Source organism: Hirundo rustica, chromosome 24 (genome assembly GCF_015227805.2).
Source record: "Hirundo rustica isolate bHirRus1 chromosome 24, bHirRus1.pri.v3, whole genome shotgun sequence".
In the NCBI taxonomy this organism is placed as follows: domain Eukaryota; kingdom Metazoa; phylum Chordata; class Aves; order Passeriformes; family Hirundinidae; genus Hirundo; species Hirundo rustica.
Window position 1 is genome coordinate 3,529,544 of NC_053473.1, and position 22,078 is coordinate 3,551,621.

Genomic DNA, 22,078 nt, shown 5'->3' on the forward strand with positions numbered 1-22,078 from the left:
GGTGCCAAATCCCCACAATACCGCCGTTCTCTGGGGCCGGGAGCACGGGGGGGAAGGTGCTGCTATAAATAGGGGCTCCCTGGCCCCAAATGGGGAACACCAAGCTCTGCTGCTCACCGGGGGCACGCCGAGCACCAGGCTTTGCTCAGGTCACTGCCGGGTTGTGCCTGTCCCCTGTCACTGCTGTTGGCCTCCCTGCGCTGATGGAGAGGGCAGCCTGACCCGGGGCGTGGGGACCCGTGGGGACACCTGGTCCCTGTGCCAGCAGCCATGCAGGTAATGGCAGGAGGAGCCAGGGCGCCTCGGCGGTGTTGGAGGAGGCTGGTGGGGAGCCGAGGGTCCAGGGACCCCAGGATGGGCTGCATACCCCTGGGGGAACATCAGAGTGAGCCTGGGGCTGGCCCTGGCCCCAACCCTGTCACCATGCCGGTACCAGAACCTGCAGCAGGTACCAGAACCTGCATGGTGACAGTCCAGGCTGTCACCTCCCCAGCCCCCTGCTCTGTCACCTCCTGGGCTGTCACCTCCCCAGCCCCCTGCTCTGTCACCTCCTGGGCTGTCACCTCCCCAGCCCCCTGCTCTGTCACCTCCTGGGCTGTCACCTCCCCAGCCCCCTGCTCTGTCCCCAGTCCCTGCCCTGGCTGTGGGGAGGTTTTGGCCAATGCTCCTTCCTCCACCCAGAGATAAGAAGGGTGCGTGGCACAGGGTTTGGCAGCAGGACGTGGCACAGCTGTCACTCTGGGGCTTGCAGGGTGCATGGGACGTGCCGGCAGGATCTCAAATTGCCAGCAGCCTCTGGGTGCCTGCTGCAGCCCTGGCTTGTGCAGGGACCCCAGGTCTCTTTTCCTCCTTAATCCGGGCTGCTCTGGGCGGTCTGGGACAGCTCTGCACATCCCCAGTTCCCCCTGGGACAGCACAGCACATCGCTGTCCCCAGCCTGAGGCTGGAGGTGATCTCGGAGCCCGGCCCTGCTCCCTCAGCCTGGGAAGGGCTCTCGGAAGCGCCCGGGGGCTTGGGAGCCATCCCGGGCGCTGTGGGCAGCACCCCTCCCGCAGCGAGCCAACCTCCCCAGTCCCACAGGGCTTCCCGAGCTCCGGCACAACCTGTTCCACCGCAGATTGGATTTTAATTAACGGACCCATTGTTCCAGCCTGGGGGGTGGGTGAATTTCTTTTTCTTTTTTTTTGTGTGTGTGTGTTTTTTTTTTCTCTCCTCTCGCTCTCAAGGGCTGATCCCCGCGTTCCACCTTCGCTGGTGCTCGTGTCCCACCCTGAGCCGTGGGTTCCACCTTGGCACGGGGGTCCTTGGCCCCACTGTCACCCCCTCGGCTGCAGGGTCTGTGTGGGGCTGGGTCCCTGCAGGGCTGTGGAGCTGAGCCGTGACCCAGCAGCACCCACAGCCCCGGGCTGGTGCTGGCTCCGTGCCCTGGAGCCCCATCCCAGCGCCGTCACCCCGTTCCCGTCCCACCAGCCCATCTCATCCCCCTGGAGCAGCGTGTGCCAAGGCTGATGCAATGCCCAGCTCAGGCTCGGGCAGGGAGCCGGAAGGGTTTTGGGTGCCCCGTGGGCCAGTGCGCCTTGGGCCGCCCATCCAGCTCTGCTTTTGCAGGGAAATGCAAAAAGGGGTAGGGAAAGAGGGGGGAAAAAGCCACCTGAGGTGGCTTCTCAGTGCAAACAGGTCCCACCCTGCCCGGCCGCCCGCGTGCCAGAGTGGGAGAAAGTCAAACAGCGGCCCCCGCCCTGAGAGTACAGCGCCCTTGGTGGGGCACAGCTCAGCCTTTTGGGGACACTTCCCGAGGAATTGGGTCCCAGCTGGGAGGAGGGGAACAGGATCAGGGGAAGATGGGGCTGGGGCCGTTCAATCTGTGGTGCTCCTGAGGGTGTTTCCATAGCCCTGCTCTCCGTGTGCGAGGATGAACCAGGACTTCAGAACATCCCAGAAGCGCTGGGAATGAGATCCCCAGAGGTCCCCAGAGATCCCCACGGCCAGCACCGTGCAGCAGCAGGAGCTGCACAAGCTGTTACCACTTCCCTTTTGTGAGGGAGCAGCGTGAGGCTGGATTTAGGGCTGAGCTCCTAAAGCTCTTCTTTTAATCTCGAGCAAATCAAGGAGAGGTTTGGAAGCAGGCACCATCTCTCAGGGAAACTGTTTGGATGGTGGAGGCAGCCCCAGACCGGAGGAGGGTTTGGGTACCCTCTTCTCCCTCCCCCTCCTTGCTGCAGTGCCACCAAAACTACTCAGGGACGTGGGCTCCAGTTCCTGAACCCACAGTCCCTCCCCAGGTCCCCTCAGGCTCCCATGGGTGCTGTTGAGGTGTCCCTGGCTCTTCCACGGCATTTTCCGAGCTCTTGGGGCTATTCCAAGGATGGAGTGATGAGCTTCCCCCCAGTGCAGGCAATGCAGAACTTCAAAACCCAGATTGTGGGAGCACTGAATGCCCAGGAGCTGCATGGGACACAGGGCTGGGTCCCCAGTGTCCCTCCTTCACTGGCCACCCCCGTGCTCGGGGGCTGTGCTCTGCCTGCAGGAACCCTGTGGAAACTTTTCCTCTCACATCTTTTAAGGCTTCTTTCCCCCCAGCTGGGCTTTGGAGAAACTTTTCCTGCCCTCTGTTCCCCTTCAGGGCTGCCTGGTGTCCTGAGGGGTTTCAAGCTTTGCATGCTCCTTTCCCAGCTCCATTGCTAAAGCTCCTTTTTCTGCTTTTAAATCACCAGTTTGAGATCTTCTTCTTGTAAAATGCAATGCTGAAGGTGGAGGAGCTGGGCAGTGCCCTGGCCATGTCCATCACCCGCTTCTCCCTGGCAGGGCCTTCCCCTTCCCAAAGCCTCAGGATGGTTTTTGGGGAGGTTTCTCCACGGATGGAGCCATTCCCTGGTGTTGCCATGGAAATTCAGCAGGTTCATCCTCTTCTCCATGGCCTCTGGTACTCCCTGCATGCAGAGACAGTTGGGGACAGGCTGATTTTGGGGCAGTTTTTCTTGCAAGACAGTGAAGGCAATTGCAATTTTCCTGTCTTTACAAGGAAAGTTCTCATCCGGCGGTTGGCAACAGAGACCAAGGGCTCGGTCCCTCCTGGGAGATCTGGGTCTGGGGGCTGTTGTGCCTCAGGTAGAAGCAGCAGAGGATGTTTTCCATGCTCAGAAACGTGTCCCTGTGGCTGAAACACCGCTGTCACCCCAGGGCTGTCCTGTTCAGGTGCTGGGGAGCCCCCCCTGGTGTCCCCCACTGCCTCCCACCGAGGCCTCAGCTCCACCTGGGAGCCATCCTGGGGTGCAACACCTGGGCAGACCCTAAACACCCAAACCCTGACCAGGGCTCAGACCCTGCTCATCTCCTGAGCTCCTTCTCCCTGCTGGCTGCTGCCGTTGGTCCCCCCACACCCGGGCCAGCCCCTCCCCAGCCGTGGCTGACCCCGCACTCCTCCGCAGGCTGGCGGGGCACGGTGGGGCTCTTCGGAGGGTTTTTCCCCTCTAACAGGCTTAGTTCCTCCCTTTGTGCCTGGCCGCTGGGCGGGAAGGCAGCAGCGGTGCCGGGCTCAGCTCCTCTCCTCTCCTCTCCTCTCTCCTCGCCGGGCAGGTTTGGAGCCGGCGCTGAGCGGAGGGATGGGCAGTGCCAGCCCCGGGCTGAGCGCTCTGCCCCCCGCCCGCCTCGCCTGGCCGGACCCCGCGCTGCTGCCGCCCCCGAGGGACCCCGAACCCCGGAGCTGGGGCTGCCCCGAGAGCCCCAGCCCGCCCAGCACCCCCGAGCAGCCCCTGCCAGCTTTCTGCCTGCACTACTTCGACATGCTCTACCCGGAGAACGCGGCCTGGGCCACCAAGAGCGCCGGGGAACCGTCCCACAGCAGCGCCCAGGGCGGGCGGGAGGAGGCGAGGAAGGAGCCGGAGCAGTGTCCCATCATCGACAGCCAGGGCCTGGGGCTGGGGCCCGAGGGGGACCTGCAGGACAGCCTGCACCTGGAGGAGCACTCGCTGGAGCAGGTGCAGAGCATGGTGGTGGGCGAGGTGCTGAAGGACATCGAGACAGCCTGCAAGCTCCTCAACATCGCCGCGGGTGGGTGCGCGCAGAGCCCCCGCGGTGCGGCCGGGCGGGGATGAGCTGGCGTGGGAGACAAAGCTGCGTCCGAGGGGCTGCAGCCGCGTGTGGGGGTCTGGGGGAGAGCAGCTGCTCCCTGAGCGAGGAGGGGATGGTTCTTTGGGGGCTGCAGTCACATTTTGGGGTCTGGGGGAGCACGGCAGCTCCGCAGCAGGAGGAGGGGGCGGCCCCTGGCTGGCCACACTCACCGCCCCCCCCTCCGCCCCCAGACCCCACGGACTGGAGCCCCGGGAATGTGCAGAAGTGGATCCTGTGGACGGAGCACCAGTACCGGCTGCCGCAGATCGGGAAGTCCTTCCAGGAGCTGTCGGGAAAGGACCTGTGCGCCATGTCCGAGGAGCAGTTCTGCCAGCGCTCGCCCGCCTGCGGCGACATCCTGCACGCCCACCTCGACATCTGGAAGTCTGGTGGGTGCCAGGGAGCGGGAGGGAGCTGCGGAGGGTGGGCGATGCTGCGCAGCGGGAGATGCCCCCCTGATGCCCCGCTCCTCCCTTCCAGCCGCCTGGATGAAGGAGAAGGCTGCCCCTGGAGATGTGAGATACTGCGGTGAGTTCTGTGTGGCTCAGCTCTACTCCTGTTTCGGGCAGGTCCGGGGTACTCGAGGGGTCCCTCCCCGCTGAATTGCGATTACCCGGAGCCCCGGAGCAGCAGCTGCTGCGGGATCTGTGCGGTTACGCTCCCCCTGCCCCAGAGCAGCCCCAGGGCTCTCCGCAGCCACGGGGAGATGGCTCGAACCCCACACCCCCTGCACCCCTGTGGGCTGAGCAAGGGCAGGACTGAGCTGCGCTCCCTGCTCCAGGACGGGGAGGAGAGAGAAAAGCTTCCAAATCCCGTGAGCTGAGCCCCGGGGAGTCCCCGGCATCGAGCGGGGCTTCCTGATGAGGACTCGCGCAGCTCCTGGGATGGTGCGCGGCAGCGAGCTCCGTCCCTTCCCTCCCTCCCTCCTCTCACCCGTCCCTTCCCGTGGCAGGAGGTGACACCGGCTGGGCCGACAGCGAGGTGGACTCGTCCTGCGCCGGCCAACCCATCCACCTCTGGCAGTTCCTCAAGGAGCTGCTGCTGAAGCCACACAACTACGGGCGCTTCATCCGCTGGCTCAACAAGGACAAAGGTGGGCGAGGATGCTCCAGAGGCGCCGGGGCGGGCGCCGGGGGGCTGAGGTGGGGCAGGAGATGCTGTAACCCTCCGTGCCCCGCTCCCCTGCCAGGCATCTTCAAGATCGAGGACTCGGCGCAGGTGGCCCGGCTGTGGGGCATCCGCAAGAACCGCCCGGCCATGAACTACGACAAGCTGAGCCGCTCCATCCGGCAGTACTACAAGAAAGGGATCATCCGGAAACCCGACATCTCCCAGCGCCTCGTCTACCAGTTCGTGCACCCGGTGTGAGCGCCGGGAGGGACGGGGGACCTTCGCTGCCTCCCTCCGCCCCAGCCACAGAGCCCCTCCGCCAGCAGCAAGGACCTCGCTGCGGTGCGAGGCTTCCCCTGCCAGGACCTGCTGGCCATGGACACTGGGACCCCTCCCCTCCAGCAGGCCCCGGTGCGGGGCAAGGACCGTGCAGAGCCCTCGTCTCCCGTGGGAGCCGTGGCCGGGCTTGTCCCCCCTGCTCTCCTCCCTCCCGGGTTCTGGCTGTGGGTGGCTTCACCCCAGCCATTGTTCAGGGAGGAAACAGCCCGGGGCATGAGCTGGGACAATGGCACCTGCAGGGGCAGGGGCAGGGACACCCACAGGGACAGGGTCACCCACAGGGACATCCACTGCTGCTCCTGGCAGGGTCCTGCCCCGATCCCTGTGGGAGCAGCCCGGCACCAGCCAAGGGTGCTGCCTGCCATGGGGACCTTGGGCACCCCCTTGGACAGGTGAATCCCCCTCTTGCTTTTCCCTCCAGGACATCCACTCAGCCTCTCCCCCTCTTCGGGGCGGCAAACGGGAGCTCTGCAAAGGGAGCAATGTGGGTGAGGGGCTGTGCACAGCGGGGATCCCCCAGGCTGGGTCCCCCATCCTTGTGCATGGGGTCACCAGAGTCCTGCTGAGGTCCCAGGTTCTGTGCCCTGGCACAAAGCTCTTCCCTCGATTTGGATTTGACTTGGACTGCCTGATTCCGGAGTTTGGGGAAATGGAGATGGCAGCTTTGCCGTTTCCCTCTGGACAATAAATCCAGAGTGTGATCTGCCGAGGCTGGGCTGGGGCAGAGAGCTGGGAATTGCTTCACCTGCTCATTGCACCAGAGTCAGAGTTACCTGGCAATGTTGATCTTTTATATTATAGGGTTTTTTATTTGTTTATTTGCTTTTCAGTTTTGGCTGGTGACGAGTTGTGGTTTAAGTTCAAATGCCGAGGGGTGGCCCAGGCTTCCAGGGATGTTCTGTGGGAGCTTAAAAGGAAAAACACCTGGTTCTTGGACTTTTGGCTTTTTTTCCTTAAAAAAACTGCCGGTGCCAGCTACTGCCTTTCCCTTCTGTTCATGCTCCATGCCGCTCCCACAGCAGCGGATCCTGCTCACATCCTGGGATGGAGGGGAAGGAGCAAAATTGCCTTGACCTTTGGAAAAGGGGGTGGAAAACCAAAAAAGCTGGGGGGAAAGAAAACAAACAAAAAAGCAAAGCGTGTCTCGTGATTTGCTGTGCGCGCCCGACGCAGCCGGTGTGGGGGCACTGTGAGGACGGGCCGGGGCTGCCCCAGGTCTCGTGAGCCCCTCACGTGTGGCAGGGTGTGGGAGGGCAGGAGGTGACAGCAACCCGCTGTGCCTGGTGACAGGCTCAGGACAGCGCGGCCTCAGGGCTGCTGCCTGGAATGGCCCCAGAGGCTGCATCATCTCGAGCTCCTCCGTGGGTCTCCCGAGGCTTTGTCTGGCAGTGGCACGGGAGTCCCCAGAGGCAGTGGCTGTTCCCCTTGTGCCCCCAGCAATGCATCCCCCCGTCCTGCTGCACCCCAAAACCTTGGGGTGGGGGTGTCGCTGCCTGGGGGTGCCGTGGGGGTCCCCGGGGGTGAGACAGACGGACAGCAAAGGAGACCCCAGAGCCAAGGACGCTGACAGAGCTCGGTTATTTTCTCTTGCTGCTTTTTTGTTGTTGTATCCACGGAAATACAATCACGAGAGATATATATATTATATATATACTTCTTAAATTACACAATCGATGTACAAAAACCGGGGTGCATTGCTGAGACAGGTGGTTGGTTGGGTCTCTTCTGACTTTGTGGTTTGTTGGTTTTTTTTTTTCCGGTACCTGGCAGGGGCCCGATGGCTCCCGCCCACCGTGCCCAGCACACGGTGCTTCCCCTGCATCCACGAGAACACTGGATCCCTGGGGCCAAAAAATTCACGAACCAACGGAGGGGGCAGGATAGGAGCAGGAGGAGCGTGCGGGAAGCCGATGGCATTGATGCTGCTAAGGGTGACGGTATGGAAAGAGATGAGAGATGATCCGTAGGGAAGAGCTCGGGGCTGGGGGTGGCCGTGCTGGGTGGCAGCAGCCGCGGGAGCTGCGGGGCCGGGGGCAGAGCCCAGGGGAGGAGGGGTAGAGCTCCGTGGGGACAAGCAAAGGGCAAAGCCTGCGGCCATTCCCCTGCCTTGGCGTGTCTGGTTTTCGGCCGTCGTCGCCAGGCTCTGCCTTTCTGGGTATCCTGAGCCCTGCAAGGCCGGACGATGCTCATCCCCCGGCCCCGCTCTGCTCCCGCCGCTCTTCAGGAAGGGGTGGATGGGGACCGTCCCCAGCAGTGCCCAAGGCAGTTCCTCGCTATCCCAGGCTGGGCATGAAGGTGCTTCCAGCACACTGGGCCCTGGTGGGTCCTTCTCCGGACAGCGCTGGATTTTAGGGCCATCTCACGTGGATCTGGTGTGCGTTGGACACCCGCCCACCCGAAGGGCGATGCTGCTCCCTGCAGCACAGACCCGGCATCGGCTCGGGAGCCTCCGCCCGCTCCGGGTGTGCTGACAGCCCAGCCGGGAGGAGGAGGAAGCTGAGGAGATGCCAGCAAGCTCCATGGCAGGGCCGGTCCCACCTCACCTGGGCATCTCAAGGATGGCTGCGGGGCTGAAGGGGGCTTTCACTCCCTTCCTCGGGGCGGGAGGATGAACTGGGAGAACATGGAAACACCAAAAAAAAAAAAAAAAAAACCAACCCAACGGAGTCAGACTCCAATCCCTCTCGGTTTTCTGGGATGAATTTGGTTGGTCCCAGGAACTTCGGTGCCGTGCGTTTCAGAACAGTTCCAGCCAATCAGAAGGCGGCTCATGATTTCAGTATCTTTAAAAACCAACCAGTCAGGAGCTCTCACTGGTTGGGCTTTAAGATCTTGAGGTATCGGCTTTTCACTCAGAAAAAAAAAAAAAAAAAAAAAAGAATTCAACTAACTTAGACGAACGGACAACGTCATCTTTCGCTTCACGTTATCTTAGAAGAAAGCAACTATGCAAAATACTCTTCGGAGACAACTCTTAAAAAAATAAAAGCTTGGTCGGAAAATATGTCTGAATCTCTAAGGGTGAGGAGTGAAGGACCAGACGGCAGAATGGCTGGTTGGCTGGTGGAGAGATGGAGACAACGGAGGGCGGATTTATCTGCTGACGGTGACGAGGAGCACACCACAAGACTTAGATTGCCTCCACGTAGTTGGCGGGGTACAGCCCCAGCTGCCCGTTGTCCAAGCGCCCTTTGCACCACCCCTGCTCGTCTTCCTCACCGAGTTTGGTTAGTTCATCACCTGCAGAGGAAGGTGGAAGGGAAGAGCTCATTGCAGGTGCTGGGAGTTCTCCCACTCCCTTGTTCTCCCCGGGATGGAGCTGCTGGAGGTTTGCAGGACTCATCCTGGGCACCCCAGTTCGTAGGATAGAAAGGCAAGGGGTGACCCACGAGCCCTCATGCGCCCCTGTTCTACCATTCCTCCCGTCCCTCCTGCATCTGGGCTCAGCTCCTGCCTTCCCCTTTCTGACAGCACAGCTTTTAGAAGGGCTGGGCCAACTCAGAAATCATTTGAGGGATTTCACACCCACAGCTCCAGCAGACGAGCCCCATCCTACCTGGCACTGGCAAGGGACCGTACCTGCTTTGAAGCTGAGCTCATCCTGCTCCTGCCCGTCGTAGTCATACAGAGCCCGGACCCTCACGCCCTTCCCCGCCGACTCCTCGTCGAAGGGGTTGGCGCCGCCGTTGGCCTCGCTGGTGTTGAAGGAGTTGCTGCCCTCGTCATCGGACCACTCGGCGCTGTAGGTCTGCCCGCGGTCGTGGCTGCTCACGCTGGCAGGGGAGGAGAGGGAGGGGTGGCCGTCACCGAGGACATCCCGCATCCCCAAATGCTCGCGCAGGCAAAGGCTGTGCCTCTCACGGCACCTCCCCTTCGTGCCGGCCCTCACCTCCCGCGCTCGCCCGCCTGAGCCCCCGAGTCGCCCGCGCTGCTGGCGTTGGTCAGGGCCACCCCCTCGCCCTTCTTCTGCTTCTCCTTCCGCGTTATCGTGTGCGTCAGGTCCGGGTTCCACTCCTGCAAGCACAGAGTCACCAAGCCCTGAGTGCCCGGCTGCCCCGCAGGGCTGCCAGCACCCCGCCAGGGCGCCCAGCCTCACCTCAAACTGGGGCCAGTTCATGGGCATCCCGGGGCCACTGGTGCTGCGGAACCACCGGAGGTCCTCCTGTGCGTCCGACATGCGGATGGTCTGCTCCAGCTCCCGGTACACGTTGGCGTAGCTGCGGGGAGAGATGTGGTTGGGGGCTGTGGGTCAGGGGACACCCTGGGGACAGGGACGTGGTCAGGCTGTCACCCGGGGCTGGGTTGTGTCCTCCAAGGCACCAGGGGGCGCCAGGCTCCAGCACAGCCTCCTGCCACTCTGGTACCTCTTGGTGGCCATCGTGTTGGCCAGGATTCACTGTCCCCACCGTCCCCACCTGCTGCTCTCGGCCAGGTTCAGGTGCCTCTTGATGTCCAGGAGCATTTCCTTGAGGAAGTTGAGCCTCTTTTCCTCAAACTGCTGGCACTGCTCGAAGACCTGCTCCATGCTCTCGATGTACTGCGGGGTGCACTTGTTCAGCTCGTCCAGCACCTTCTCGTACTTCTCCTGAGTCTGCAAAAACGCGGGAGGGACCCTGGTTGTACCTCCAGCACCTCAGAGGCCGTTTCTGGGTGCTGAGAGGTCTGGTTTGGGGGTCACCAGAGCTGGGGAGCCCAAATCAAGCCAGGAGCCTCAGCGGGTGGAATCAGCCCATATAAGTGGGATCAATCCCTGCCCAGCTCGCACTCCCCTGAGCACTGCCTGCAAGCCCTTATCCTTCTCCAGGAGCGCAGGGATGGGAAAATGGGAACTGATGGTGGAGAAAGGGATGTGCTGGCCATCTCCACTGGTTCCCCTTGCCCAATGCCCAACGCCTGCAGCACAGGGCAGCGCTTTGCACCTTTTGCACGTCTTGCTTGCACTTTTCCACTTTGTCCTGGAGCTTCTTCTGCTGCTCGGGAGTGTTGGACTGATCCGCCTTGCTGTTGGCTTCGCGGGTCATGGCCAGCTTCTCCTCCTTGCACGCCAGGTGATAGGCTTTCTTGGCCGTCTCCAGCTGTGGGGAGGACAGGGAAGGGACATCAGAGGAGCAGTCACAGCCCCCTGCCAACCCCTCTGCCTGTGGGGAGTTGCCACGCGTCCCTCCCAGCCTGGACTGGTCACACAGACTCGGACCTGGTGACACAGGGATGCCCCAGGACTCTCTGTGCTTCTCTCACCTCCTTGAGCTTCTTGGCCCAGGGCTTCTGGGCTTTCCGGAAGCCATCCTCAGCTTCCTTGGCCTCCTTGAAGCCCCCCATGATCTGCTTGTGGTAGGCGTCCTTCTGCCAGTTCTTGACCTTCTCGAAGTCGTCATTCAGGAGGCTGTTCTTCACCTCCTGGTGCAGCTCGCTCACCTTGTCCGCCTCCGTCATGATGGCGGCCCATGCCTTCTCCAGGCTGCCATACTGGGGACCTGGGGGCCGAGGGGACGGCTGGGGGTCACTCCACTGCCCTCGCCCCCTCCACTTCTGCCAGGTGAAGCTGTGGTGGCACACGGGGACCCAGAGTGTCCCAGGGAAACCCTCCCACCAGGGAAGCCATGGTACCTTTCTCAATGAGCTGCCTCCACCGCTTGGACCAGTCGGTGAGCTGCTGGGCGTAGGACTTCTCGATCTTGGCCCGCTCGTGCACGCAGTTCATGAGGTCATTGCAGAGCCGGTGTCCATCATCGATCCGCTTCACCGTGCGCTTGTAGTTCCCCACCTGGGATGGGCACAGGGACAGGCAGGTGTGGGGGCTGTGACTGTCCTGCCTGGCTCAGCCCCAGCTGGCCTGGGGCGGCTACCGGGGAAGCACCAGGCAATTTGGGGGTGCAGGGATGGAGCTTTGGGTTTGCGCTGCTGAAGCCCAACTCCCTCCAACCCCTGGGTCACTCAGGTACAGCCAAGATTGAGAACTTCGGCAGAGCCAGCTCAGACACAGAGCCACCACAGCGGGGATGCTCTCAGGCAGAGAAGGGAGGGCAGCCCCCAGCCCAGGGGACACCCTGGGGTGCAGTGACAGCGTTGTCTGTGGGAGGAGAGGGTGGCTGGGACTCACCTCCCAGAAGCTGTCGGTTGTTTCCTCGGCGGCCGATGCCGACTCGTCGTAGGAACCCGACATGGCTCCCGGCGCTGCCTCGGGCGTCAGAGCAGGCGCTGGGGGTTTCCTGGGCAAGCACCAGCCTCATGCACTGAGGGGGCAGGAGAGGGGAGTCACGGGGGGTGCAGGGAACCCCCATGCCTCCTGCTCTGTGGGACAAGCATCCAGGTACATGGGACAGGCAAGGGGACAGTGCCCGCTCCAGCTCTGGACACACAGACTCCTCCAGCAGCCGCTTGGTGCCATCCAAACACCCCTGGGGGCAGCGGTGCTGGGAGGGAATCACGGGGAGCAGCACAGTGGGCGCTCACCGTCCAGGGCCTGGCTCAGCACCGGGAGCCGCTGGGCAAGGGGCCGTGGCAGGGTCAGGGGATTCGCTGCCCAAGAAATTCTCCTCCCGATATTCCACCCTAATCCATCCTGATCTTCAGAAAAACGGCATCCCTGGAGCGTCACGTGGCCCCGCTGCGTGAACCCTTTGCCACTTTGCCGACAGCTGGGAGGGGGCTGGGGGCTGGGGGTGGCATCGCACAGGGACAGAGTGGGGACCGTGGTGGCCTTTTCCTAGGCGTTCTCCTCATCATCCCCATCCTGACCTGGATTTGGACAGTGTTTCCACAGGAAAGCACTGGACCTATCCTGCCTGGCATCTGCCACCGGGATGGGGACAAGGTGGCCACGAGCAGCTCAGATTTCCTCCTGCCCTGTCCCCAAAAGGGCCGTGACCCTCACACACCATCCCCTCCTTGGGGAGGTGGAATTGGCAGAGGGAGGCACGGCTGCCTGTGCTCTGCCCCGTGGTGGGGTGGGAGGGCAGGGCTGGGGACACAGAGTCCTGTGGGGAACACTGGTGAGTGCCCACACCCTCCAGCTGTGCGCACAGCTGGCCCTGAGGTGTCCCCAGGCTGGGGCAGGGCATGGCCCCAGGAAGACGGGGACCTGAAACAGTTACTGGAGCGCAGGGCTCGCTGTGCTGGAACTAACAGAGCCTGGCAGGGATTTAGTGATATAACCAGGGAGGCACCAATCCCCTCCACCCTCCCCAGACGGTTAAAAATAAACGCGTGACTGTCCCTCGCTCAGCCGCCGAGACGCAGATGGATGGGGGACAGCAGCGTCCCCCCGCAGCTGGCAGCATGCGGTGCCCGCGCCTGCCTGGCACCCACGGCACCACCACCACTCCTCCTGGCACCCACGGCACAGCCACCGCCACCGCCTGGCACCCACAGCACAGCCACTGTCCCTGCCTGGCACCCACGGCACCACTGTGCCTGGCATTCATGGCACCACCACTGCCACTGCCTATCACCCATGGCACCACCACCACTCCTCCTGGCACCCACAGCACAGCCACTGTCACTGCCTGGCACCCACAGCATGGGCACTGTCCTTGGCACCCACAGTGCCACCACCGCTCCTGCCTGGCACCACAGCACTGCCACTGCCCTCCCCACCCCAGCACCCGCAGGCTGCCTCAGTGCACCTGCAGTGGTGCCAGAGCCCCAAGGGGCCCCGCAGGTGCTGTGCCCTGAAATCCGCGGGCACAGCGCCGTGCCCCAGCTCTCGTGCCCCTGGGTTTTGCTGCGGAGGCTGAGCTGGCATGGCAAGGGCACCCTCAGGGTGACAGCCCCAGCGTGCCAGGGCTGGGCTGGGCACTGCAGGGAGGGAGCACACCCAGGGCTGAGCGTACCCCAGCACCCACGGGCACAGTGCCAGCCCCAGCTGCCCCCAGCGAGCCACTCAATGCCACGGGGCGCTGAGGACGTGGCTGCCGCAGCTCCCTCTCCAAGGCACTACCTGGTCCGAGCCGCAGCCCGGGGGTTATTTTTGGCTCTGCATCACTTCCCAGCTAACGCTGCCTCCTCGTTGCCGCTCTCCTGCCACGCACCCCCACGCACGACCATCCTCGCACCCCCGCGTACGTGCGTGTGCCCCCACCGTGCCAGGCTGTGCCACACGTGCCAGCCCCTGCCAGCCCCTGCCAGCCCCCGGCCCTGCCAGCACAGCCCATCACCTCACATCAGGGTGGCTGGCGGTGATGCCTGGCGCCTGCAGAGCCAGCGGCCGAGCCACGGCGCTGAGAGCTGCCAGCCCCGGCCGTGCGCTGCACCCTCGGCCTGGGGGGCTCCGCTTTGGCCCCTCGCCTCCACGGAGCTGCCAGGGAGAAGCCACGGAGCGTTTGGCATCAAGTGAGGGTGGAGTTTGTCCCAGCTCCTGCTCCACGCGCCCTTGGGCTGCTCCTGCAGACGCGGCCCCCCCTGCGCGTCTCTCCTGTCAGCCTGCTCGGCGCTGAGCACTGACACAACGCTCCTCACCCTCCAGGCGGTTCCTGCTGCCCCGCTGCTGCTGGGGGGTCTCTGCCCTCTGTGGGGGCCGGGCTGTGGCCGTGGCCCTGCGCAGGCACGAGGCTGCTGCAATGCAGAGGCTGGTGCTGCTGACACAGCGGGCAGGGCATGGGCAGCTGCTCGCACCCCTGGCACAGCCATGGCTGGCAGAGCCCTGTCCCCAGCGAGGTGGGACAGTCCAGTCCTGCTGTCCCCTGTCCCCAGGTTGCTCCCTCCAGGTGTGTTTCTTGTCCCAGACCAAGCATCTCTCCTGCAGCCAAGAAGCAGGGGACAGGGATGTCACACTCCTGCCTCTGGGCACATTGGCTGAGCCCGGTGGGTACCAGGGGCAGGAGTGGCTGCAAAGCCTTTGGTGCAGGTTCCTCTGCTGCAAAGAGCCCCTGGCTAAGGCAGGATGGTGGCAGATGCACTGCAAGGAGAGGAGCAGAGCGTGGAGTGAGATGGTGTCCCCATTCCTGTCCCCATCCTGTCCCCAGGCTAGTTCATGCCAGGTGTGAGCCCCGTTGCTGGGAGGGCAGTGGGTGAGCGACCATTGCTGAGAGCATCCAGGGCAGGGGGAATCCACCCTGGGAGCTGCACTGGTCTGTGGGAATCCAAGCAAGGGTGCTGAGCCTTGGGGTTTTGGCCACAGGAAAGGTCATTTGCTCTCCCTTAGCACAGGGCTGCCTGAAGGTGCATTTCAGGGTACAGCACCGTGATGCACCACTGCGGCCACATGACAACCACTCGTGGCAAAGACAAAAGGATTCAGCCAAAGAAGTCCAGACAGCAGCACCTCCCACCATGTTCTGGGGCTGTCGTGGTGCATCTGCCGTGGGCAGCAGAGCCCACGTGCAGGAGCTGAGGTGGCCACACACAGGGCTGAGGTGGCTGGGCATGGAGGATGAAGTGGCCACGTATGGGGTGTGAAGTGGCCACATAAGGGGGCTGAAGTGGCCAAGGCACAGCGGCAGGTCCCAGGGAAAACCCGTGACACTGACGTGCGTCGCAAGAGGCTTTGCAGCTGTGCCTGCTTTGCTGCTCAACTCTGAGCCAGCTGAGCAGCTCTGGGATTCCCTCCCCAGGGCTGGTCCGTGTGTCCCATGGGGCCAGGGCAGGGAAATGCTCCTGGGGCTGGCAAGGGTCAGAGCTCAGGGAGAATGGAGAGGTTTGGCTGTGGCGTGGCTGAAACGTGGTCCTCTCCACAGCTCATGGGGACCCTGTGAAGAAACAGTTAAGTGGGTGCTGCTGATTCACGCTGGCAGCTCCACACCAGCAGCGCCCGGGGCTCAGGGCTGAGCAGCCTCAGCACCCATCCTGCCCCCTCATCATCAAACCAAGCCCAATGCCAGGCAGGTGGCGAGCCTGGGCCCTTCCAGGGTACTGTCTCCATGGGAGCAGGCTCATGCAAGGTCCCTCCTGCACTCCCTGGCAAAACCCCTTTGCCTGCAAGATGAGCAGGGCTGGAGCCCGTGGGCAAAGAGCCAAATCCAGAACAGTGGGTGATTCTCCATGGGATTTCAGCCAGAGCAGCACCATGGGGCTGCCTGGGACCTGGTGCTCGAGCAGTGCCTGAGGTGGCTGCAAGGGCAGCAGGGTCCTGGAGGGGGCACGTAGGTAATGGTGGGAAACTTCTGGGAGCCACTTTTCCAATGAATCCTGGCTGGAATGTGCCTATGGCAGCCTCCTTGCTTCCATCAGGGTCATCTGCATCGACGGGGGGATCTGAGGCCTGGGGACCTGCTGGACCCTGCGGGGTCAGGGCTTGCGGGCTCCCCCAAACTAGAAAGGAGGTTCAGTGATGCAGGAGCAGGACGAGGAGCCTGGTGTCCTGTGCACAGACGGGAGCCCGCCGGGGGCCAGGTGCTGCCAGGTTGCAGTAGCCAGGGGAGACGCATTTGCTCCAAGCCCTGGCAGCGATTGGCTTCACAGCTCATGTGGGCTCTGCAGGGACCTTCCCCTTCCCCCTGAGCTCCCAAAACCGCCCTGCTCAGGGCACCCATTAATCTTCTAGGGATTTTAGGAGCCTTGTGCAAAAAATTCTGGAAGCTCGCTTGGCATTTGCAGTTAACGCAAGTGTCTCTCCGGGGGAGCCTGCAGCCCAGCTCAGGGACAGAGGATGTGCCGGGAATGCGGATGGGGAATGTGGATGGGGATCCCAGGAGGGGCAGGGGCAGCAGGATTGCCAACCCCCCTGCATGTGCTCAGGCCGGGGAAAGGGAGAGGGGGCTCAGCCTCAGCTGGGGGTTCCACTGGCTGCCCAGCTCTGCAGCTCTGTCTCATCCTGCCGCCTCGGCTCACCGCGGTAAACAAGGCAGCTCGGACACCGAGCAGGGATTTGCGCGGTCCCGGGAGCCGGGTTTAGGCAGAAATCCAAAGATGAGGTTTGCAATTGAACCCAGAAGTGGCAATCAGGGCTGGTGGAGGATACGGCGGTGCCATCCCCACGGCTTCCGCATCAGGGAGGGGGAAGTGGAGCGTCATGCGCTGGCACCGGGGTCCCGTCCCCTGAGCTTTGGTGGGATGGACCCGGAGCTGGCGGGGACAGAAAGCAAATGGGGCTGCTGGGAGCAGGAGCGATGGAGGGACAGCGGAATTTCACCTGTCTGTGGTGGGGAAGCAGACTTGGAGCCAGAGGGGACAGGAAAGTGGGGAGATGGGGAGACGGGCAGCAAGGGAGAAGCTGGGGTGACAGTGCTGAAAGGAGGGGGTCAGTGATGGGGTAAGGGGGTTATTTGGGCAGGGGGACAGCGATGATGGGGACAGCCACGGCAGGGACTGCACAAGTTCCCCCCACTATTTGCAGATGGGGAAACTGAGGCACAACCCCGGGAGTGCGGCAGCGCTGCAGAAGGGGTGTCCCTCTCCCCAGTGCCCCATCGGACACACGGAGGGGATGAAGGTCATCTACCCCCCCAACCTCCCTGGCTTGCAGAAGGGATCCGGGGACATCGTGTCCTGTCGGGGGGTGCAAAGCCATGCCTCACTGCCCGGTCCTTGCACAGCACCCACCCGCCATCCCCCCATCCCCGCGAGGGACCCGGGCATCCCGCACCCCATCCCGGCAAGGGACCCCGGCATCCCGCACCCCATCCCCGCAAGGGACCGGGCACCCCGCAATCGTCGCCGCAGCGGACCCGGCTGCCCCCGCGGGGGCCGCGCTCACCTGCCGGGGGCCGGGGGGGCCGGGGGGGGCCCGGGGCCGGGGCTCCGCTCGCTCCGCTCCGCTCGCTCCGCTCCCGCCGGGCAGCGGCGGCGCGCACGGCCGCGGGCACGCGCCTGCCCGAGCCGCCCGTTGCCATGGCAACCGGGATGGAGCCGCTGCTGCGAAAATCATCCGGGGGGGGGCGGAGGGGGGAACGGACCCCCCCATCCCCGCGCCCACCCCGAGGTCCCGCACTGCCGCCAGCCCCAGCCGGGCTCCCCCGCCCCAGACCCTCGCCCAGGGCACCAACCGGGGCCGCCCCACCGCGGGGGCTGCGGCCCGGGGGCACGGCCTGGGGGAGGGGGCTGCCACGGCCCGGTGGTGACGGAGTCGGACTCCGGACTCCGTGGAGGTCTAATCGGACTCGTTCCCCCTGGGCCAAGCGGCGGGAGGGCTCTTTGGGGATCCCCCTGAGGTTCCCGGTCCTGCTACCCTGGGGATCATTGTCCCTCCTGCTCGGGACAGGACCGAGCCATGCACTCCCTCCGCTGCTGCCCCGGCCTCTCTGTCACCCCCGCGGTTGCAGGGGGGTTTTGGGGCTGAGCCACAGCTTTTGCAGGAACAAACACCCCAAAACGCCTTTGGAGAGGCAGCCGGTGCCGCCTCCTTGCCAAATGTGCCAGCTGGGAACAGGCTGGCAAGAGAATCAGGAACAGTCTTTTCCCCCCGGCAGGGCTGGGGAAGGGGGTGAGGGGGCTGCCCCTCCAAGGCTTCTTGCAGGGAGCAGGGCAGCTCCCCCTCACTACCATCTGCTCATCTGCCTCTTCCCAAGCCCCGGGGCTCATGCCCGGGGTCACCGGGGCTTGTTACGGGATAGGAGTCGCGGGGGCAGAGGGGGCTGGAAGCCATCGGGAAGCAGGCAGGATGCGGGTAGGGGTGATGACAGGCTCCCCGACACTGCGCCTGCATCCCCCCGCTCGCGGGGGATGTCAGGGAAATTAAAAGCCAGCAGGAGACGAGAGCGTCCAGGCGAGTAACCGAAGCCGCCGCAGAAGCTGCAGTAATGAGGCTGCCGGGGCCGCTGCCGCCGGGATCGGGTTGCCCAGAGAATGCGACCCGGTCCCGGGGGGCTCTGCCGGCCTCCGACGCCGGCTCAGCTTTCCCCTAACAAGCGCCTTCGACTGCCTAATGAAGCTCGGTGGGGCTCTCCAGCCCGCCTGCCTTCCGGCTCCTTCCAGCTCGGAGCCACCCGAGCCAGCACACCTCATGGCCAGACAGAATGGCCCCCGGAAGGTTTCACACCCAGCTGCAGCTGGGTGAGACCCCGGGGATTTAATGCCCCCAGTCCCAGACAGGAGTGGGATGGGTGGTGGTTCCTTCAGGAGTGGGGGATCTTTGCCTGTTGGTGTTTCAGGGTGAAGAACCAGAGGGTGCTGAGTGACTGATCATGGTCCTTTCGAGCCGTGAGTTGGCAGTTCTCAGCACAGGGTCACTGCAGGCACCGCTGGGACATCCTGGCTGCCATCTGCCCTGGCAGCATCCCTGCTGCAGAGGGGAAAATGTCCTTGGCATTAAACATTAGGTGACAGACGCTCTCCAGGATGGTTACGGGGGGACCTCAGTGACTTGGGGGGGCTCCCCAGTGCAAAGAGCCATTGTCACCAGATTTGTGACCAGCTCAGCTCTCTTTCCCTGCAGCTTGGGCTGCTCCACGCAGGAAGCAGGCGGGAGCTCTGCCTCCTCAGTTCCTTCACCAAAAACTCAGTCACGACAAACTTTTCCCCGGCTCTCACCATCCCACCGTTTACTGTTTTCAGTGGTAAGTCACTTCTCCTCCTGTAAATGAGTTTCCTTGTGGGAAGCAGCAGACGGTATTGGCAGGAAATAAGCCCTGATTTATCGGGCCACTTGCTGCTCTGGAATTACAGCTCCGTGAGCGCAAATGGAGAAGTCGGAGCACATGAGCCCACACCGTGATCCCGGTGGCTGCTGGAGCCAGAGCGGGCAGGAATGAAGAGATGCCACCAGGGATCAGCTGCCTGCCTGTCACCCAGGCAGGAGTGCCGGCCTTCACACGAACGGGGAGGTTTTGAGCACAGCCAGCTCCCGTCTGCCTCCCCAGCAAGGAACGGAAAATGTGTTCCCTAAATCCCGGCATAGCCCCGAGTTATGGGGCTCAGCTGTTTCTGGGAGCAACGGGAGAGGCCACGGGCGGTCCAGGGAAGACCGGTGGGGATGGGGGCAGAGGGCATCCCAGGCATCCCGAGCCCATTCCTGCCTCCACTGTCTCTTCTCAGGGCACAGCAGAGCTGGAGCTGGGGCTCGGGGGGCCGGATGGGGCCAGTGCCCCACGCTCGCCCCATGCCCCGGCAGCGTCACCGCTGCGGATGTGCCGCCGGTCCCAGGAGCCCTCCGGGGAGCTGGGAGAATGCAAGCGCTACTTTGCATCTGTAATTAGCCGCGGAGGATAATTGGCGGCTCTGCGGCAGACAGGCAGCCATTGTGGAGGGCCCCGCGCGGGGCAGGTGCTCCCAGAAACCCAAATCCCACCGAAACAATCCCCTTCTTGTCTACCCGTGACCGGCCGGGGCATCCTCCGAGCCCTTCCGGGGAAGGGGCTGGGGCCGGGACATAAAGGCTCCATTTTTCCTGGGAAGCAGCGTGGAGCCGGCTGCAGGCAGCTGCCCGAGGAGCCCGTGCATTTCACCCATGGCCACGGCGGGGCTGGGGCTCGCTGCCTCGGGCCCCCCACGCTGTTCCACGCCGGGGGCAGCCGGACGCTGGCCCGGCCGACCCTGCAAGCTGCCGGCTGGATGTGACCTCTCCTCCTCCAGGATCATCCGCAGGAGCTCAGCAGGTCCGGAGTTTGCCTTCAAGGTGTTGCACAAACGCCGGCCAGGTTGGCACCCCCAGGACAAAGTCTGTCCCTGGGCAGAGCCGTGCCAGGCGCTGTGCTGGAGGAGCCTGGCTCCATCCCCGTGCCATCCCGCCCTGGCAGGGACCAGCACCGCTGTGGACGGGGCATTCCCAGCGAGGGGGATCCCGCACGGAGCCGAGCCCAGCCTTTGGGCCCAGGACGTGGCCCCGGTCGGTGCTGACGCGCTTTGCTGATGTCCCTTCCCTTCTCGCCCTGCCCTGTGCACGTCACTGTCGATCCCTGCCAGTGCCTGGGCTCTCTTCCCTCAATCCTTTCACGGTTAAATCCCGCTCCCGTCCTGCCGCAGCCCCTCCGGCGGCCGCACACCCTGGGAGAGGAGGGAGAGAAAGCGGCCAGGGGGGCACAGATCAGTGCAGACCCCCGGGCAGGGCAGTGCCTCCGGCACGGGCCGAGCCGCTGCCTTGGTGAATTCCCCGATTTTCTCTGCGCTCCTGCAAAAGGAACACAAAACCCCAGGAGGTGGGAAGGACCCTCAGGGCTCCAGCCGGGGTTTCGGGGTCAGGCGCGCCGGGAGCCGCAGTGCCTGATATCTCTGCTGTGCTGCGGCCACAGCCTCGACCTGGACTTTTCGCTTAGGGATGGGGTTTGCCCGGGGAAGGCGACGCGGGGGCCGAGGGATGCGGGAGCAGCCGGGGAGGCTGCCGGGAAAGCTCTAATCCGTTTAGCAAAGCACTTGCTTTGCCATTTCCAAGGCAGGAGGTGCAGGAGCTGTGAGGAGGAGATGCAGCAGAGGCAGGGACAGCGACAGTGACAGTGTCCATGGGCAGCATGTCCGTGCCAGGCGGGCGGGGACAGCTCCTGCTCCGCGGGACCAGCCGGGGTGTGCGTGTCTCCCGAGGGATGCCGCAACTGTCGCAGCATCCTGGGGGTCACCCTGGGGGAGCTTCACCCCAGCCAGCTCCGTCCATGCTGCCCCCGAAAGGAAGAAAGGAGGGGGTGACACGGTATCAAAGCGCCAGGACGGCACCGGGCAGCTCCAGGACGGCACCGGGCAGCTCCAGGAATGCGGCGCATCCCTCGATCCCTCCCGTTCCCCACCCGGCACGGTCCGGCACGAGTTGGAAATCACTTAAAACGGGTCGGGCACGGGTTCGTTTCCCGGGGCGCGGACGCGATCCAAACACCGGAGGGGGACGGCGCTGTCAGAGCGCCCCGATGCCCGGCACCCCCTCTGCCCCCCGGGGACAGCCCTCCGCCTCCCGCCCCGCCGGCCGTACCTCGGGGCCGCGGGGACAGCGGCGGAGCCTCTCCCGGGGCCGGCGCTGCGCATCGCGGCCAGGTCGCGGCAGATGGGGCGGAGGGAGGGGGTAAAGATCAGCTCGGAGATTAGGGCGGCATTTTTAGCCGACCAATCCCCGGCCCGGCGCGGCGGCTCCTCGGCCGCGCAAGGTGACAACGCGACCGCGGAGAGGATGGGAATAAACCCAGTGGGGACCCTGCGCCTCCCCCTTGTCCCTCTTGCCGTCCCCACCCGGCGCTGCTCCGGGGGTGCCATGTGCCGAGTGCCCGGGGGGTTTGGGGGGACAACGGGGGCGTGTCCCCTTCCCCTGTCCCTTGGATCCCGCTTCTGTCGCTCCCGGGGGGTTCGAGCCCCCAAACAAGGCGGGAGAGCCGCGGGCTGTGGGGACACGGGGCGTGCCCGAGGGGACACGGCTCCATTCCGATCCCCGCGGAATGAGAGTCCTCAGACGGGGTCGGGGCGATGCCGGGTGTTGTGGGGAGCAGAACGCTTCGGCGCCTAAGGGAACCTCCAGCCCTAAGCCCGGGGTGACACCCGCGGCTCTCCGGGATCCCGAGCAGGGCTTTACAGTCCGCGGGGAGCTGCGGGTGACACGACTGGGGACGTGGGGAGGATGTCACGGCTGAGGGTGACACCGGGGGGTCGCGGGGGTCTCCCGCTGACCCCATCAGGCACCGGGGCGGGCGGCCCGTTCCCAGGCGGGAGGGGGCCTGCGCTCCGCTCAGGCAGC

The 22,078-nt window shown here is 64.1% G+C and overlaps 2 protein-coding genes across 3 annotated transcripts; one reads left to right on the top strand and one right to left on the bottom strand.

The window, feature by feature from the left end:
* The first annotated feature begins 3,602 nt into the window (after positions 1-3,602).
* SPDEF (SAM pointed domain containing ETS transcription factor) lies at positions 3,603-5,478 on the top strand. The gene is made up of 5 exons (XM_040085747.1): positions 3,603-4,050; positions 4,302-4,499; positions 4,591-4,638; positions 5,063-5,203; positions 5,300-5,478. Exons 1-5 carry the CDS (start codon positions 3,603-3,605, stop codon positions 5,476-5,478), a joined length of 1,014 nt encoding a protein of 337 aa, XP_039941681.1.
* Positions 5,479-7,118: 1,640 nt separating this feature from the next.
* On the bottom strand, positions 7,119-21,468 carry PACSIN1 (protein kinase C and casein kinase substrate in neurons 1). 2 transcript variants are annotated; one of them, XM_040085825.2, is made up of 10 exons: positions 21,326-21,468; positions 11,660-11,792; positions 11,167-11,323; positions 10,798-11,033; positions 10,479-10,634; positions 9,975-10,150; positions 9,656-9,776; positions 9,449-9,573; positions 9,139-9,332; positions 7,119-8,799 (listed from the first exon to the last, which is right to left on the bottom strand). In XM_040085825.2, the coding sequence occupies exons 2-10, from the start codon at positions 11,720-11,722 to the stop codon at positions 8,690-8,692; spliced, it is 1,338 nt and encodes a 445-aa protein (XP_039941759.1). In that variant the 5' UTR covers positions 11,723-11,792; positions 21,326-21,468; the 3' UTR covers positions 7,119-8,689. The 2 variants fall into 2 exon arrangements, with proteins under 2 accessions (XP_039941759.1, XP_039941760.1); XM_040085826.2 differs by lacking the exon at positions 21,326-21,468 and adding an exon at positions 17,192-17,217.
* Positions 21,469-22,078: the final 610 nt, after the last annotated feature.

What these genes read in the sequence shown, in the direction of transcription:
- SPDEF (XM_040085747.1), top strand. Translation starts at nt 3,603, where the DNA reads ATGGGCAGTGCCAGCCCCGGGCTGAGCGCTCTGCCCCCCGCCCGCCTC. An exon ending in TGGAGATGTGAGATACTGCG is followed by an intron (nt 4,639 to 5,062) that starts GTGAGTTCTGTG and finishes TTCCCGTGGCAG; the next exon opens with GAGGTGACACCGGCTGGGCC. An exon ending in CTGGCTCAACAAGGACAAAG is followed by an intron (nt 5,204 to 5,299) that starts GTGGGCGAGGAT and finishes CTCCCCTGCCAG; the next exon opens with GCATCTTCAAGATCGAGGAC.
- PACSIN1 (XM_040085825.2), bottom strand. Translation starts at nt 11,722, where the DNA reads ATGTCGGGTTCCTACGACGAGTCGGCATCGGCCGCCGAGGAAACAACC. An exon ending in CAACCGACAGCTTCTGGGAG is followed by an intron (nt 11,324 to 11,659) that starts GTGAGTCCCAGC and finishes TGCCCATCCCAG; the next exon opens with GTGGGGAACTACAAGCGCAC. An exon ending in TGAGCTCAGCTTCAAAGCAG is followed by an intron (nt 8,800 to 9,138) that starts GTACGGTCCCTT and finishes CTTCCTCTGCAG; the next exon opens with GTGATGAACTAACCAAACTC.